The sequence below is a fragment of the Desarmillaria tabescens genome, assembly GCF_030435595.1.
Source record: "Desarmillaria tabescens strain CCBAS 213 chromosome Unknown EV420scaffold_77, whole genome shotgun sequence".
In the NCBI taxonomy this organism is placed as follows: domain Eukaryota; kingdom Fungi; phylum Basidiomycota; class Agaricomycetes; order Agaricales; family Physalacriaceae; genus Desarmillaria; species Desarmillaria tabescens.
The window spans coordinates 44,889-56,938 of NW_026848376.1; the positions used below are offsets into that span (position 1 = coordinate 44,889).

The following is a 12,050-nucleotide window of genomic DNA, read 5'->3' on the forward strand; positions in this document are numbered from 1 at the left end:
GCATTCTATCTGCGGAACAGGGGATTAGTATATTTTTGGCTTATCTGCAACCTTTGCGCACCTCAGTTGTATACAGTACCTTTGTCGTAATTGTTCGGCCGCTCAGACTAGAAACAATCAGGTCCTGCGACGGCAAGATGCATGTAGATGAAAGATCAAGCTTGGAGGAAACAACAAACAACGCGAGATTCTGTGTACACAGCCTCAACGCCTCTCGGACTCTGCCGCAGGAATGGATTCGCTGTTGCCTCTGTTTATAAGATAAGAGCATCCTAACCACTCCAACATTGACAGAGCTAGAAGCCACAAGCTGTGAAAGAGTTCCGTTTAGCGCTCCGTCCGCCCTCTGTTATCTTGTACGAAATGTCTCTTGATGAACACAATCACCAAGTATGTCTGAACAAAGGATGTTGATTCTAAGGAACCTTCTGTGTTATTTTGTCGACTTGGACCAGCCGATCATCGATGAATGATGATTTACCCTGGAACCGATGACCATTCTTGAGCTGGGCCTGGAGCTGATCTCGGTTGAATGCTTGTGCATACTCAGAATATCTCTTAGATGACGCTGCGCACTGTAACTCCGTAAGCATGCGTATTGGTTCCAATGGTGCTTGCGGTCGCCGTTCTAACGTCCGAGAAATTTGCTCTTGGAATGAGGCACCTGGATGCTGGATCATATTATGAGAACCCTCCAAGTCGAGACAAATTGGAGCATCACTGACCTAAACTCGTTGTACAGCAACCATAATGTGCTCGGGAGTTACCATGGCTGATTCGATACGAGACCAGAATCCAGCAAGATTTCGTCAAAGAAGCAACGCAGAGATAATTCCGTAATTCCGCCGGAGTTTGATGGTGGCAGTCGGATTGTTTATTACTCGCGTTCTCCTCCTCCTACCATGTCTAACAGTAGTGTCCTGCCAACGTCCCTGTATGAAGGTCTACTCGCCAAGCTTGTGAGGATACTAGAGCTCACCCAGAAGCCCGAGGGTACAGCAACGCCTCAAGCAAAACAGGCACTCCTGCACGCAGTATGTGACTCTCCACCGCCCAGTCACAGCACCCGCTGAGTACCATAACAGACGAATGACTTTAAGAACTCGATAGCGCAGGCAAAGGACCTGGCCGCTGAGCTGCCTGGAGGAGAACTGAGGATCGATGAGCAGGACGAGGTGATTGAGATGCTCACCCAGCTACGAGACAGGAAGAGGTACGACCACGGTGTATGCGCGTCCGAAACCATCGCTGAGGTAGAGCAGGCAACAGCTAGAACAATTTTCCGCTCAAACCCTGGAGTTGTCGTCATCGTCGGCAGAAATGAGCATGGAAGTCGACTCGATGGCGTCGACACCCAGTTGAGCCACGGACCAAATATCCCGCTACAGTCACGCTTTCGATTCTCTCTTCTTCTATCCATCACCACGCAGGCCGTAACATTCTACTCGTCGAGGCTGGCCTCATATTATTTCTATCGCCCGTATCCATCATGCGGCATCCAAACTTCTGCGCTGGACGCGCCTTTAGATTGACTCTCCTGCTCATCATCCTATCTGAACACGGTCGCGGTATGGTACAATGGGAAAGCCCTGCAGCAGGAGATAGATTCGGTCCAAACGAGACGATTGATGGGAAATGGCAAACAGATTCACCTGTCGTTTCGCCGTCGTTCAAGTTGTGTGCAAGCTCGTCGCCGCCGCAAGTGAGCTCGCGGGATAACGATGACCAGATATCCTGCAATGGCGATGTAAGCAGCTGCGGAGAAACAGTTTGGCCTACTATTCAGCATGGCAATGGGTCTTACTCCGCTTCACTGTGAGTACGCAACTTGAATACTGGTCCATCACGATTCCCAAGCTTGAATAACAGGGCCGTTCCAAATGTCACCTCTGATGAGGTATTTTACCTCCTCATGACGGACAACTTTGGTACAAAGCATTGCTCGCCCCTGTTTCTGCTTTCGCGTCAGTATATTCCCCTCCTTTGTCGTACGCCATTTAATATTAACATGCATATAGCCACATCCTCTTCTGCAACCGCACAGATTGCCACTTCTACACCGACACCAGTCCCAGTACCTAATAGCAACACTGCTCAGTCACCCTTTGGTTCTCCTCTGACAGGCAACCCCGCACCTGTAGCCACATCCGCCCTCAGTCCTGCATCTTTACCAGCATCTTCTCCAAATATTCTTGCGACACGATCGCCACCGCCAATCGCTGCATTTGTTGTGCCCCTCTGCTGTGTAGGCGCTATTCTTCTGGTTGCGGCAGGTCTCTGTGTCCGTCACAACCGTCAATTAGACCAGGAACGTGCCCATGACGCAGAAAAACTTGCTGTATCACGCAACTCGAGTTTTGGCAGTTTCAGGTCACATCAGAGCGATGTGCTATCTAAGAGTCAGACCGACGTGTATCACTATGGATCCGCCATGCCAGTACCGCTCTTTATGCCTGTCGAAATGTCTCGAGAAAGAACGAGACAGATGCCTTATTTCTCGCCTCCAATGTACTATCATGGCGGTGGACGGAAAACTAGTTACTCTCGTTCGACATCATCCCGGTCATCCAAGCGAAGCGATTCCTCTCATTCTTCGCATTCTCAATCATCGACTAGACTGCCTTCACGAAAGAATTCCAATCGCATATACCTTCCTTCAATAACCCCAAGTCCCCTGTTGGTGGATTTTGAGGAAAGAGATGCGCATCACGGTACCAGCGTGACAGACGATGTCCTTTCCGAGTATATGCAACCTTCGCCTATTCCACCAGATTGCTTGCTGCCTGCCCCTCAAAAGCTGCATGTACGTAAGGAGGCTGTTGATTTGGAGGAAGAAAGAAGGAGATACGCGAGGATGAACTCTATCGATTTGTACGACGCTGTTCAGAATACTCTACGGAGACCTCATAATACATGAATGAATGCTATGCTAATTCAAGGAACGGGGACCTAAATCCCAGTCAACAGGGAACAAACTTCTTTGTCTACATGACGCTCGAGGTAGTGCTCGGTCGGGGATCAGCGGTGTACCGACAACTTTTTCTCCAGAAAACTAAATCAATTTAAGGTCAAACTTCCGAAGCATGAGGTTTCATGCTTTGACAACATTCGGTATATGAGTTTCGACACTTACACAGGGCTATTTTCCGGGAAAATGTTTCTTTTCTCATCGGTCTCAAAAGTGAGTCCAGAAACCGCGAACTCAATCAGATTTGACCAAATTTACTTTCTGGCAGTGTATGGAGATTATCTTGTTCGCCTTCGGTATATGAAGCGCGGCATGTGGCTGGTATAGTCAGCATCAGATAAAGAGGTTCTTTTTAATGATGACCCCTCGATTTGCTTGAAAGGATTGTCTCAATGGGAGATTTGGACGGCGGAGAATACTTCTGCCAAAAGATGTCAGTAGAGCCAAGAAGGGCTGTAGACCCTAAGTCATGGATCGTAAAGTGTTATCGATAATTTAACTACCTTCGCAGGAATTGTTCTTGAAGTAAAGTTTGGTTCGTGAACTAGGCCCTCGGGTTCTCAGTGTCGATGTGGGGTTCGATAATGTTCACATATATGTACTGCAATTCACCTTATGATAGCTTCCGTAGATTCTGATATCCGGACAACGCAGGGAGCGGTCGCATTAGAAGGAGCCTATGTTGTCTCAGTCGAAGAAGCATCGCAATCCTAGTGTAAAGCGGTACGGCTCTACGGATACATACCCGAGTCCTTTACAGGTGCCCGGTTTTGATGCGGAATTCGAGTGACATAGCAGATGTCTTGAGAGTACCGACATCGGAAAGGTGGTTGTAAGCGATCAACGCCACACTGTTAGTTAAGAGGGAATTTGTCCGAGATGGATGCCTCAGCATGCCGAGAAGTAAGAGAAAATATTTTATAAACGTACTGAAACTAGCAGCAAGCTTCAAGTGATGGTACGTGCTTCTAACAAATATACGAAGATGTTCTCCCGGTGAATGGGAGTGGGAGTTTTACTATATCTGGTCTAGCATATGTAGAAAGAACTATCACAGGTGGCCTTGAGCGACGACGACGGAACAATCACGAAGATTCAGATTCTCATTCATTCAAGGCAGTAGGAGAAAAACCCGAAGGATCACAGAGCAGAGTTTCAAGTGATTTTGGAGCTGCACAGAGTTACCGATACCAGGTGTACCAGATTTGCAAAAGAGACGAGCTGGCAGATAGAAATTAACAAGTAGAATTTGTGCATGGCTCAAAGGAAACGTAGTACAAATGTTCAAACATTGAAGTTTGTTCGAAGTTTCGTTCAGGCTTGGCATGTAAGGGCAGACGCAGTCGATCGTTCGGATTCAGTGCCAGCGAGACCGGCCCGATTGTTCCGTCACACTTTTCACTCCATTCCCATCAGTTCAGATCTCTACTCGGGCTCAAAACGTAATTGAATGTACTTCGGTCATCGCGGGTCACCGTGTATATCTGGCAGAGAATTTTCAGAGATATGCTTTGCGATGGCTACTTTTTTATAGAGCGCGGGGGTTCTCCAATCTGTTGAAACTTGAAGCGCCATGGTTTGCGTTACTATTAATTCAAGCCTTGTTATCCCTCACCTTGGACTCTGACTCTTTCCACCACAATGCCCGCTGATATTCAAAAGCGCGTCCCGGTGTCGAATGCTCCGGATACCGTCGAGATCGAGTCTCTAGGTGGCGGTGATGACCTCAATGACTTCAAGCAGCAGTTCACTCCTCTGCAGCGCCAGCTGAAGAACCGCCATATTGCAATGATCAGGTAAGGTCAGAAATTTTATTTTGGCCTACAGAAACGCTGATAGAGTCCGGATAGCCTTGGTGGTGAGTACAGTTCCTAATAGTGATACACCGTAAGCTCGTCGATACGATTCTTTACTAGGTGTCATCGGAACTGGTTTGTTCTTGGGCACCGCTTCTTCTTTAAAAACTGGCGGACCTGTCGGCATGTGGACGTATTCGTGAAATTTTCTTTTTACTAATGCGCCACGCAACCGTCAGGTCTGTTACTTGGATACATAACCATTGGGAGTTTATGTTACAGTGTTATGGTTCGTCCTAAGAACCATTCCGAAACACGTCTTTTACTTACCTGTTGGATAGGTGTCTCTGGGTGAAATGATCGCCTTCTTACCACTCCCTGGGGGACACATCAAAATGGCCGATCGTTTTGTTGGACCTGCATTATCATTCACCATTGGCTGGAGTGCGTGGTATACCTGGACTATCGGCGTACCGGCGGAGTTGTCCGCGGCGGCTGTCCTTGTCAACTATTGGAATAAAGATACCAACAATGCGGCTTGGATTACGATGTGTCTTGGGGTCGCTGTCATCATCAATCTTTTTGGAGCAGGTTGTGTTTAATATATTGTTCAAGTAGTGCAAAGTGTTATTACTGACATACATTACTCTCAGGTGCATACGGTGAAGCAGAGTTTATCTTTGCTTCTATCAAGGTGATTACAATTGTTGGTCTCGTCATTCTGGGTGTCGTCCTCGATCTCGGTGGTACGTTCATATCCATCTGTTTGCACGACTGTGTTTTAGGCTTTTCCAGGCGGACCAAATCACGATCGTCTTGGCTTTCGATACTGGAAGAATCCTGGGCCATTCGTTAATTACCAGGGCATTCCTGGCGCGAAAGGACGGTTCCTGGGCTTCTGGGCAGTCCTTACGCAAGCGGCGTTCTCGTTCATTGGTACAGAGATTGTCGCTGTAAGTATTACTCTTTTGGGTCAAGGATACCGTTAGACTGACCGCGTGTAGATATCCGCCGGAGAAGCCAAGAATCCTAGAATAACTTTACCAAAAGCTATCAGGAAAGTTTACGTCCGGTGCGATTTTTTCGCATTTCAGCCCGACAGGACGTTCATAATTAGAAAGGATCATCCTGTTCTATATTCTTGGTACCTTGATCATAGGCCTATTAGTGCCTTCGAATGATGCAAGACTGGATTTGAACGACGGAACGGCAGCGTCGTCACCATTTGTAAGCCTCCCATATGCTACCCGTGATGCCACACCCATTAACCATAGCTCCGTAGGTCATTGCAATTGAAAATGCTGGCATATCTAGTGCGCATCTATTAGTGTCTAGTTATCGTCTACTAAATTATACGTACCTCGTCAGTCCTTCCTCATGTAAGTAACCCACTCAAACTGCTTTATCCCACACACACGGATATTTTCACAGATCATCAATGCGGCACTATTGACATCGGCGTGGTCAGCGGCAACTAGTGATCTTTACACTAGTTCTCGTGCGTTGTGTAAGATGAATGCTGTAACTCTTTTGTTTGAAATGCATTTACACGCTTTCTCCAAATGGTTTGGCTGGGACTGGAAACGCGCCGAGGGTGTTTCTAATCACTTTGAAGAATGGTCTGCCTATCGTCTCCATACTAACGTGCGCTTCTTTTGGACTGCTAGCGTACATGACTGTGAACGAAGACGCCGGGAGAGTTTTTGGTTGGTTTGCCAATTTGGCAGCTGTTGCAGGTATATGGTCATGAATTCGATAAGCTAAACTAATCACTTGCCAGGGCTCATGTCGTGGTTTGGTATCAGCGTCACTTATATACGGTTTCATGCTGGACTCAAAGCGCAGGGCATTGACCAGAAGACGTTGCCTTATTATAACAGATTCAATCCATACTTGGCTTGGTAAGTTAAGCATACTTCGTAATATCTCGTTGGTCTCATTCCCATAAGGTACTCGATGATTTTCTCGATCATCATTGTTTTCGTGAGTACCATTCCATACGAGTGCCTATCATTCTCACGATTAGTACCACCGATACATAGTTCTGTGGTTGGTCTGTATTTCTGGAAGGACATTGGGCCACAGGTCAAGCCTTCGATTTATTCAATGACTGCGATACTGATCATCCCTACAGATAGCTTCATCACTAGTTATCTCCCTTTCGTGATATTTCCAACAATGTGGATCTGTTCTGCCATTTATTACCGGCAATTTATGATGAAACCGGAAGACATGGACTTCATCGGTGAAGTTGCTGAGCTAGTTGCTGCTACGTGAGTAATCATGTTTTCCCAATTTTCATTCCTCTGAGGGAGGGTCATATAGAGAAGATGAGGCACCACCGAAGACCAGGATCGAGGCCTTCGGTCGCATGCTGGTAAGATTTCATTGATATACCTGGTTTTCTATATCTGACTCCTGTTGTATTTTAGATGTAGCAGGCAATTACATCCACGCTTGGGAATTTTTATACATTTCTTTGAAAATAAACACCGTATCAGGTTCTAGAGAAAGGCGATTTAGTTATGATGTGTACATATACTTTTTGCGTACTAATGCTCACCTTTGTACCTCAACATGTAAGTGGTCTACTTTGCTTAGTCTTCGAATAGGGGGTGACACTTAGTCTGATTACCCTTTCCTTTGTATAACGTCCCGCCGATCTTGCTGGAACCTGCTGGCGAGTAGGGAAGGGATTTTATTCTGGTTTTCATGTCCCTTGAGAAGGAAGCTAACCAGAGTCCGTACCACTCATGCTTGTTCTATGGCACCGAACCCCTTTATGCCAAACTGATCCAGGGCAGCCCCTTCCAGGGTGCGGGGGAACAAAGGACTGCCAAAGCAAAAGAAGTGCTGTAGTAGCAGTGCAGTGCACTATGGCAAACGATCAAAGCGGAATAGCGTTATTCCGGGCGGGGTAATAAAAGGCATCTCACGGTGCTTCCCCACATTTATCCCGCTATGCCCAGCTCTCGACTCGTCCCAGGCCGTTATCCTCCAGTGGGTACCTCTCCCATTGCTGATGCTATCCGTGAGCGGCGGGGTGCAAGAGGACTGACCGCTCTCGACGGTACCCTTCTCCATGTGCCTACCAGTAGCTCAGGGATGGAATTCCCTCCTTGGAGCAATACGAACCAAGGGAAAGCTTTCTGGCGATGTCAGAGAACTCATGGTATGCTTTTCTAATGCTAGTGTTGGCTTATGACTGATAAAATCGTCCAGATCCTCCGTGTTGCAGCACACAATCATGCAGCGTATGAATGGATCCACCACGAACATGTGGGAAGATCTGCTGGACTTACAACAGAACAGCTGCTAGTAATCCGCGACACGTCTCGGCTACCAACAGATGGGGGAGTCTTGAGTGCTTTGCAGAGAAGCGCACTGGCTTTCGCGCAAGAGAGTACCAACAAGGTCAAGGTGTCGCCTGAGTTGACCGATGCGCTGAAGAAGAACCTTGAAGATGACGACGATCTCTTCGTTGAAGCGGCCGCGGTGGTTGCTACGTATAACATGGTCTCTCGGTTCCTTATTTCGCTTGATGTTGGTGGAGGTAGCGATGATCTTGTACCGTGGCCTGCGGATGAGCAAGAGGTACTCTATTCAGTTTAACTTCATCGCTTGCCATGCTTACACCCTTTGGTCTGTAGCATAAGATACCCTTATCTTCGTCTCCTTCACATTATATCTATGCTAAAACTTATATCGTCTCCCCTTCTGCGCCTTGGCTCGTCTTTTGCAACTCTTTGCTGACCAATACCACCCTCTGGAACCCCCTCCTCACGTACCTCCTTGCGCCTCCACGTGCATTCAACATCCTCTTGCATGATCAACGCGGACACGGCGCTTCCGTCTCCTCGCTATCCGAACCTTGCACGATGCCGATCCTCGCGCAGGACGTCGCCCACGTTCTTGCGTCCCTCGGAATCAAGCAAGTGCACAGCGTTATTGGAGTATCCCAGGGTGGAGCCGTCGCGCTCAGTTTTGGCACCCAATTCCCACATCTCACGAAGAGTATCGTCGCATGTGATACATCTCCAAAGACGCCTGCCGGAAACAAAGAGGCGTGGGAGGGTACGGATTACTACCGCGAGGGAAAAAGGTATGAAGGAGCTCGCGAATATCACCGTTCCACGGTGGTTCCCAAGCGGATCGGCAATAATCCATCCTAGGCGGCAGGCGGTAGAAGAGATGATAGAGGGCACGGATTTGGATGGTTTTGCGTTGGGTGCGGGTGCTTTGATGGAGTATGATCTCTATGCGGATGGGCTAGATGACTGTAAGGTCAAGACGTTGCTTGTCGCAGGAGATTTGGATGGCGGCGGAAACGTCGGTAAGGGATTGAAAGCACTCAAGGAGCGTTGGGCAGAAAAGGGGGTGACGTTGCATATCAAGAAATTCCACAAGCAGGACATCTTCCCATGATCGATAACACGGACAGGTATTGGGAGGTGCTGAGCGCTTTTTTTGGGAGTGTCGCGTAAAATTGTAGTTTAAACGATCGGATGTCGAATGTTGTAAGTTGAAAGAAGTCAATGATATTTCCAAATTTTACCTCTATAAGTAGGAGCTGGCGCAGATCTAAAATCCGAACGTAAATGCATACTAATAATAATCGTCAGTATGTAACAAGAATTAAAATGTCAACTAGTATAAGTATCTAATATCTACATGTTAAATTATACAATTCGTCTAGCATGATCGTCATTACTGTTGTTCTAGGGTATCATTATGCTGCCTTCTCGCCCTGAGCGGCCTCTATCTCAAGCTGCCTCTCAATTTCTAGATCCTAGCAGCTTTCGTTAGCTCATACCCCAGTAAACCGCTGTGGATCACTCACAATACACGGTGCGAACTTGCTATGTCTCCTGATCTGTTTGCCGAATTTGTAAAAGAGGAATGGGCTGGGCGCTAGCACCACGCCAATTAGACCAACCAACGTAGACGCCCAGTTGATGCCAAGCTAGATATACGATAAGTAGGTTTAATTAAGAGATGTGATGTTGATGCTCTTACATTGTGATACATCTGGACGGTGAAAAGGGGGAATGCGGCAGCCACGAGAGAACGTATGATAGTGTTTGCAGCAAATGCGGATGCAGCATGGATCCTAGGAGAGTGTGTGAGTAAACGATGGGATTCCAAAAAGGATGCGATTTTAACATACAAGTACACGTCCAGCAGGTAGCTCTATTAGAGTGTTGTGTCCTCGTGAGTTTCATACATCATGAGAGGATATAAAACGTACCAGGAATGACATGAATATGAGGCTTATACTGGCCCCAATAAAGATCGTGCTGATGGCAGGAACATACCACTTTATGCTCGCATACTGGCCTGTCCATCCCAGCCAAAATGCGCCAATTATAAGACACGGTGCGCCTATCATTGCGCCATAAAGCCGTTCTTCGGGAGGCGGATACCCTTTCCATTTCCGCACCAACTCTGGATAGTGCAGGGAGCAAGAGAATATTGATTATAGCACCCAGTGTCGTGCCGATCCCGACACCAATGAAGATCAGTCCGTTCTCCCAAAGTGTGAAGCCACGAGTCTCGATGAAGATGATCGGGATAGCCTCGAACACTGTTATACGCCGTTAGGAAACATGGGACGGTTATTAAAAGAAGAACAGGTTCCTTACATGCGTACAGAACGGCATATACGACTGAGATGTAGACTGTGACAAGAACGAGAATGGGTTCTAGTAGAAGCATCTTGAACGGTCGGCAAAGCGTCCGCTGTGCTATTCCTTTGATCGACCAGTCTTCCATTTCATGTCCGGCAAACAAACGGGCATTGCTTTCGGGATCCTCCTTTCTCAGCCGCTTGACCTGTGATTAATGAGTTTCAGTACGAGGTACGTGAGGATGAGGTAACCCACCTTCTTCAGTAGGATCACCGACGCATTAGTTTCAGGAAGGAAGATGATAGCCATCACAGTGCATGCGCCTGCAAACATCATCATCACCCAGTATATCCACCTCCATGTGACTGAGCTGCTGGCGATACTAGGATGATGGTCAGACTACTTGACGACAAGTCGAGGCGATAAACTTAAACTTACAAACCACCGACGAGCGGCCCGAGTACAGGTCCAAGGAAGACGCTGGTAGCAAACAGGCTTGCGGCAGGACCTCGACCGATCGCAGGCCATATGTCGGCAATTATACCTTAAGGTCATCATACATGTGGTTAGGGCGAGGCAACCGGGCTAGAAGCGCGTTACTTTACCTCCATCAACGGCAAGAGGTGCTACGCCAAAGAAGCCAGAGAAGAACCGGCAGACTAGTAGTGACTCAATATTATGAGCCAGAGCTTGTCCGAGATGGAATAAGATGTACGCGAACATCGCTCCCAATATGATGGGACGTCGTCCGTATAGTTCACTGCCGGGTCCCCAGAATGATGGCTGATATTGAAGAGTCAGAAAAAGCGACTGGGGAGGAAGCGGGCGCATACCCCAATTGCCAATCCCAGTAAGAAAAGAGTCACGATTGTATAGGCCGTTTCGCTGTTGATGTTGAATACGCGGACTGTCTCAGCGAAAGCAGACGTGGGAGCCGCGGATGCAAAAGAACTAAAGGGAAAGAAAGGTTTAGCGAATGCAACGATAAAAACGAGAGACTGTACGCACACAGATAGCGCCAAATTGACGCTAACAATAGTGACGATCCATTTCTTGCTATTTGGCCAGTTTTGAGGATTACTGGGATCGTCTGGACCGTCCCATGTTACCATGTTGGGGTCGACGTAAGCTGCATGAGAGAGATTAGCAACATTTGAATGGCGAGAGTAAATCTCCTTACATCCAGAGTCATTATTGGGCAATTTATTTTCCCCATCCTTGGTTCCTATCGCCGTTGTTTGTGCAGGTGAGGAACGTGTCGCGTCAAGAGTAGTAATGGAGGAGCGCGGAGTCGGATTCATGTTCATAGTCATCTAAAGACGACGAACCTCGAGGGTTGTGTACGAGGGGAGCACCACAGAGCATATCCACGAAGTGAAGGTGCAATTTATATGAGCGCTGTTCGCAGTGCATGATGGATACCCAAATACAAATGCAAACGACGTTCGCCATGGATCCACTGTTGAAGCGCGTTCTCGAAGGGTGGTCTCCGGTTCTAATGGAGCCGGATGGCCCGATATTGCGGAGCTGACAGGTGAAAACGCAAAGCATGTGAAAAAAGTGCCGCCCCTGTCCTCGCATACACGGTAAAGTCATTATCGTTGTCAGACTAGATGAGCTCCCGGATGCAAGCCCGTAAATGAAATGACAGCCGCCCTC

The 12,050-nt window shown here is 47.7% G+C and overlaps 5 protein-coding genes across 5 annotated transcripts; 4 read left to right on the forward strand and 1 right to left on the reverse strand.

The window, feature by feature from the left end:
- Window positions 1-902: 902 nt before the first annotated feature.
- On the forward strand, window positions 903-1,362 carry EV420DRAFT_1279205 (uncharacterized protein; the record flags this gene model as incomplete). Its single annotated transcript, XM_060468126.1, has 3 exons — window positions 903-1,034; window positions 1,086-1,213; window positions 1,260-1,362. The coding sequence occupies 3 exons, from the start codon at window positions 903-905 to the stop codon at window positions 1,360-1,362; spliced, it is 363 nt and encodes a 120-aa protein (XP_060323558.1).
- On the forward strand, window positions 1,111-3,282 carry EV420DRAFT_1133382 (uncharacterized protein). Its single transcript, XM_060465993.1, has 4 exons — window positions 1,111-1,213; window positions 1,263-1,815; window positions 1,870-1,964; window positions 2,019-3,282. Exons 2-4 carry the CDS (start codon window positions 1,490-1,492, stop codon window positions 2,915-2,917), a joined length of 1,320 nt encoding a protein of 439 aa, XP_060323559.1. The 5' UTR covers window positions 1,111-1,213; window positions 1,263-1,489; the 3' UTR covers window positions 2,918-3,282.
- Window positions 3,283-4,371: 1,089 nt separating this feature from the next.
- On the forward strand, window positions 4,372-7,327 carry EV420DRAFT_1581779 (amino acid permease). Its single transcript, XM_060474680.1, has 19 exons — window positions 4,372-4,764; window positions 4,819-4,826; window positions 4,885-4,947; window positions 5,004-5,053; window positions 5,106-5,355; window positions 5,418-5,510; window positions 5,560-5,717; window positions 5,769-5,836; window positions 5,886-5,991; window positions 6,047-6,077; window positions 6,133-6,143; window positions 6,196-6,271; window positions 6,327-6,500; window positions 6,545-6,665; window positions 6,714-6,747; window positions 6,807-6,849; window positions 6,899-7,037; window positions 7,090-7,141; window positions 7,197-7,327. The coding sequence occupies exons 1-19, from the start codon at window positions 4,610-4,612 to the stop codon at window positions 7,200-7,202; spliced, it is 1,638 nt and encodes a 545-aa protein (XP_060323560.1). The 5' UTR covers window positions 4,372-4,609; the 3' UTR covers window positions 7,203-7,327.
- Window positions 7,328-7,725: 398 nt separating this feature from the next.
- EV420DRAFT_1631648 (beta-ketoadipate enol-lactone hydrolase) lies at window positions 7,726-9,320 on the forward strand (the record flags this gene model as incomplete). The annotated part of the gene is given in 5 exon segments (XM_060476163.1): window positions 7,726-7,848; window positions 7,868-7,936; window positions 7,987-8,358; window positions 8,415-8,838; window positions 8,867-9,320. 5 exon segments carry the CDS (start codon window positions 7,726-7,728, stop codon window positions 9,187-9,189), a joined length of 1,311 nt encoding a protein of 436 aa, XP_060323561.1. The 3' UTR covers window positions 9,190-9,320.
- Window positions 9,321-9,493: 173 nt separating this feature from the next.
- Window positions 9,494-11,698, reverse strand: EV420DRAFT_1650532 (MFS polyamine transporter; the record flags this gene model as incomplete). The annotated part of the gene is made up of 13 exons (XM_060478465.1): window positions 9,494-9,553; window positions 9,605-9,727; window positions 9,781-9,874; window positions 9,932-9,954; window positions 10,013-10,146; window positions 10,205-10,348; window positions 10,407-10,596; window positions 10,647-10,773; window positions 10,830-10,935; window positions 10,997-11,174; window positions 11,225-11,342; window positions 11,400-11,520; window positions 11,572-11,698. The coding sequence occupies 13 exons, from the start codon at window positions 11,696-11,698 to the stop codon at window positions 9,494-9,496; spliced, it is 1,545 nt and encodes a 514-aa protein (XP_060323562.1).
- Window positions 11,699-12,050: the final 352 nt, after the last annotated feature.

Excerpts from the sequence above, each read along its gene's own strand:
- EV420DRAFT_1133382 (XM_060465993.1), top strand. The coding sequence starts at position 1,490 with ATGCGGCATCCAAACTTCTGCGCTGGACGCGCCTTTAGATTGACTCTC. Across the intron at positions 1,816-1,869 it reads GGGTCTTACTCCGCTTCACT|GGCCGTTCCAAATGTCACCT; the intron begins GTGAGTACGCAA and ends CTTGAATAACAG. Across the intron at positions 1,965-2,018 it reads GCCCCTGTTTCTGCTTTCGC|CCACATCCTCTTCTGCAACC; the intron begins GTCAGTATATTC and ends ACATGCATATAG.
- EV420DRAFT_1581779 (XM_060474680.1), top strand. The coding sequence starts at position 4,610 with ATGCCCGCTGATATTCAAAAGCGCGTCCCGGTGTCGAATGCTCCGGAT. Across the intron at positions 4,948-5,003 it reads AAAAACTGGCGGACCTGTCG|GTCTGTTACTTGGATACATA; the intron begins GCATGTGGACGT and ends CGCAACCGTCAG. Across the intron at positions 6,272-6,326 it reads CACTAGTTCTCGTGCGTTGT|ATGGTTTGGCTGGGACTGGA; the intron begins GTAAGATGAATG and ends CGCTTTCTCCAA.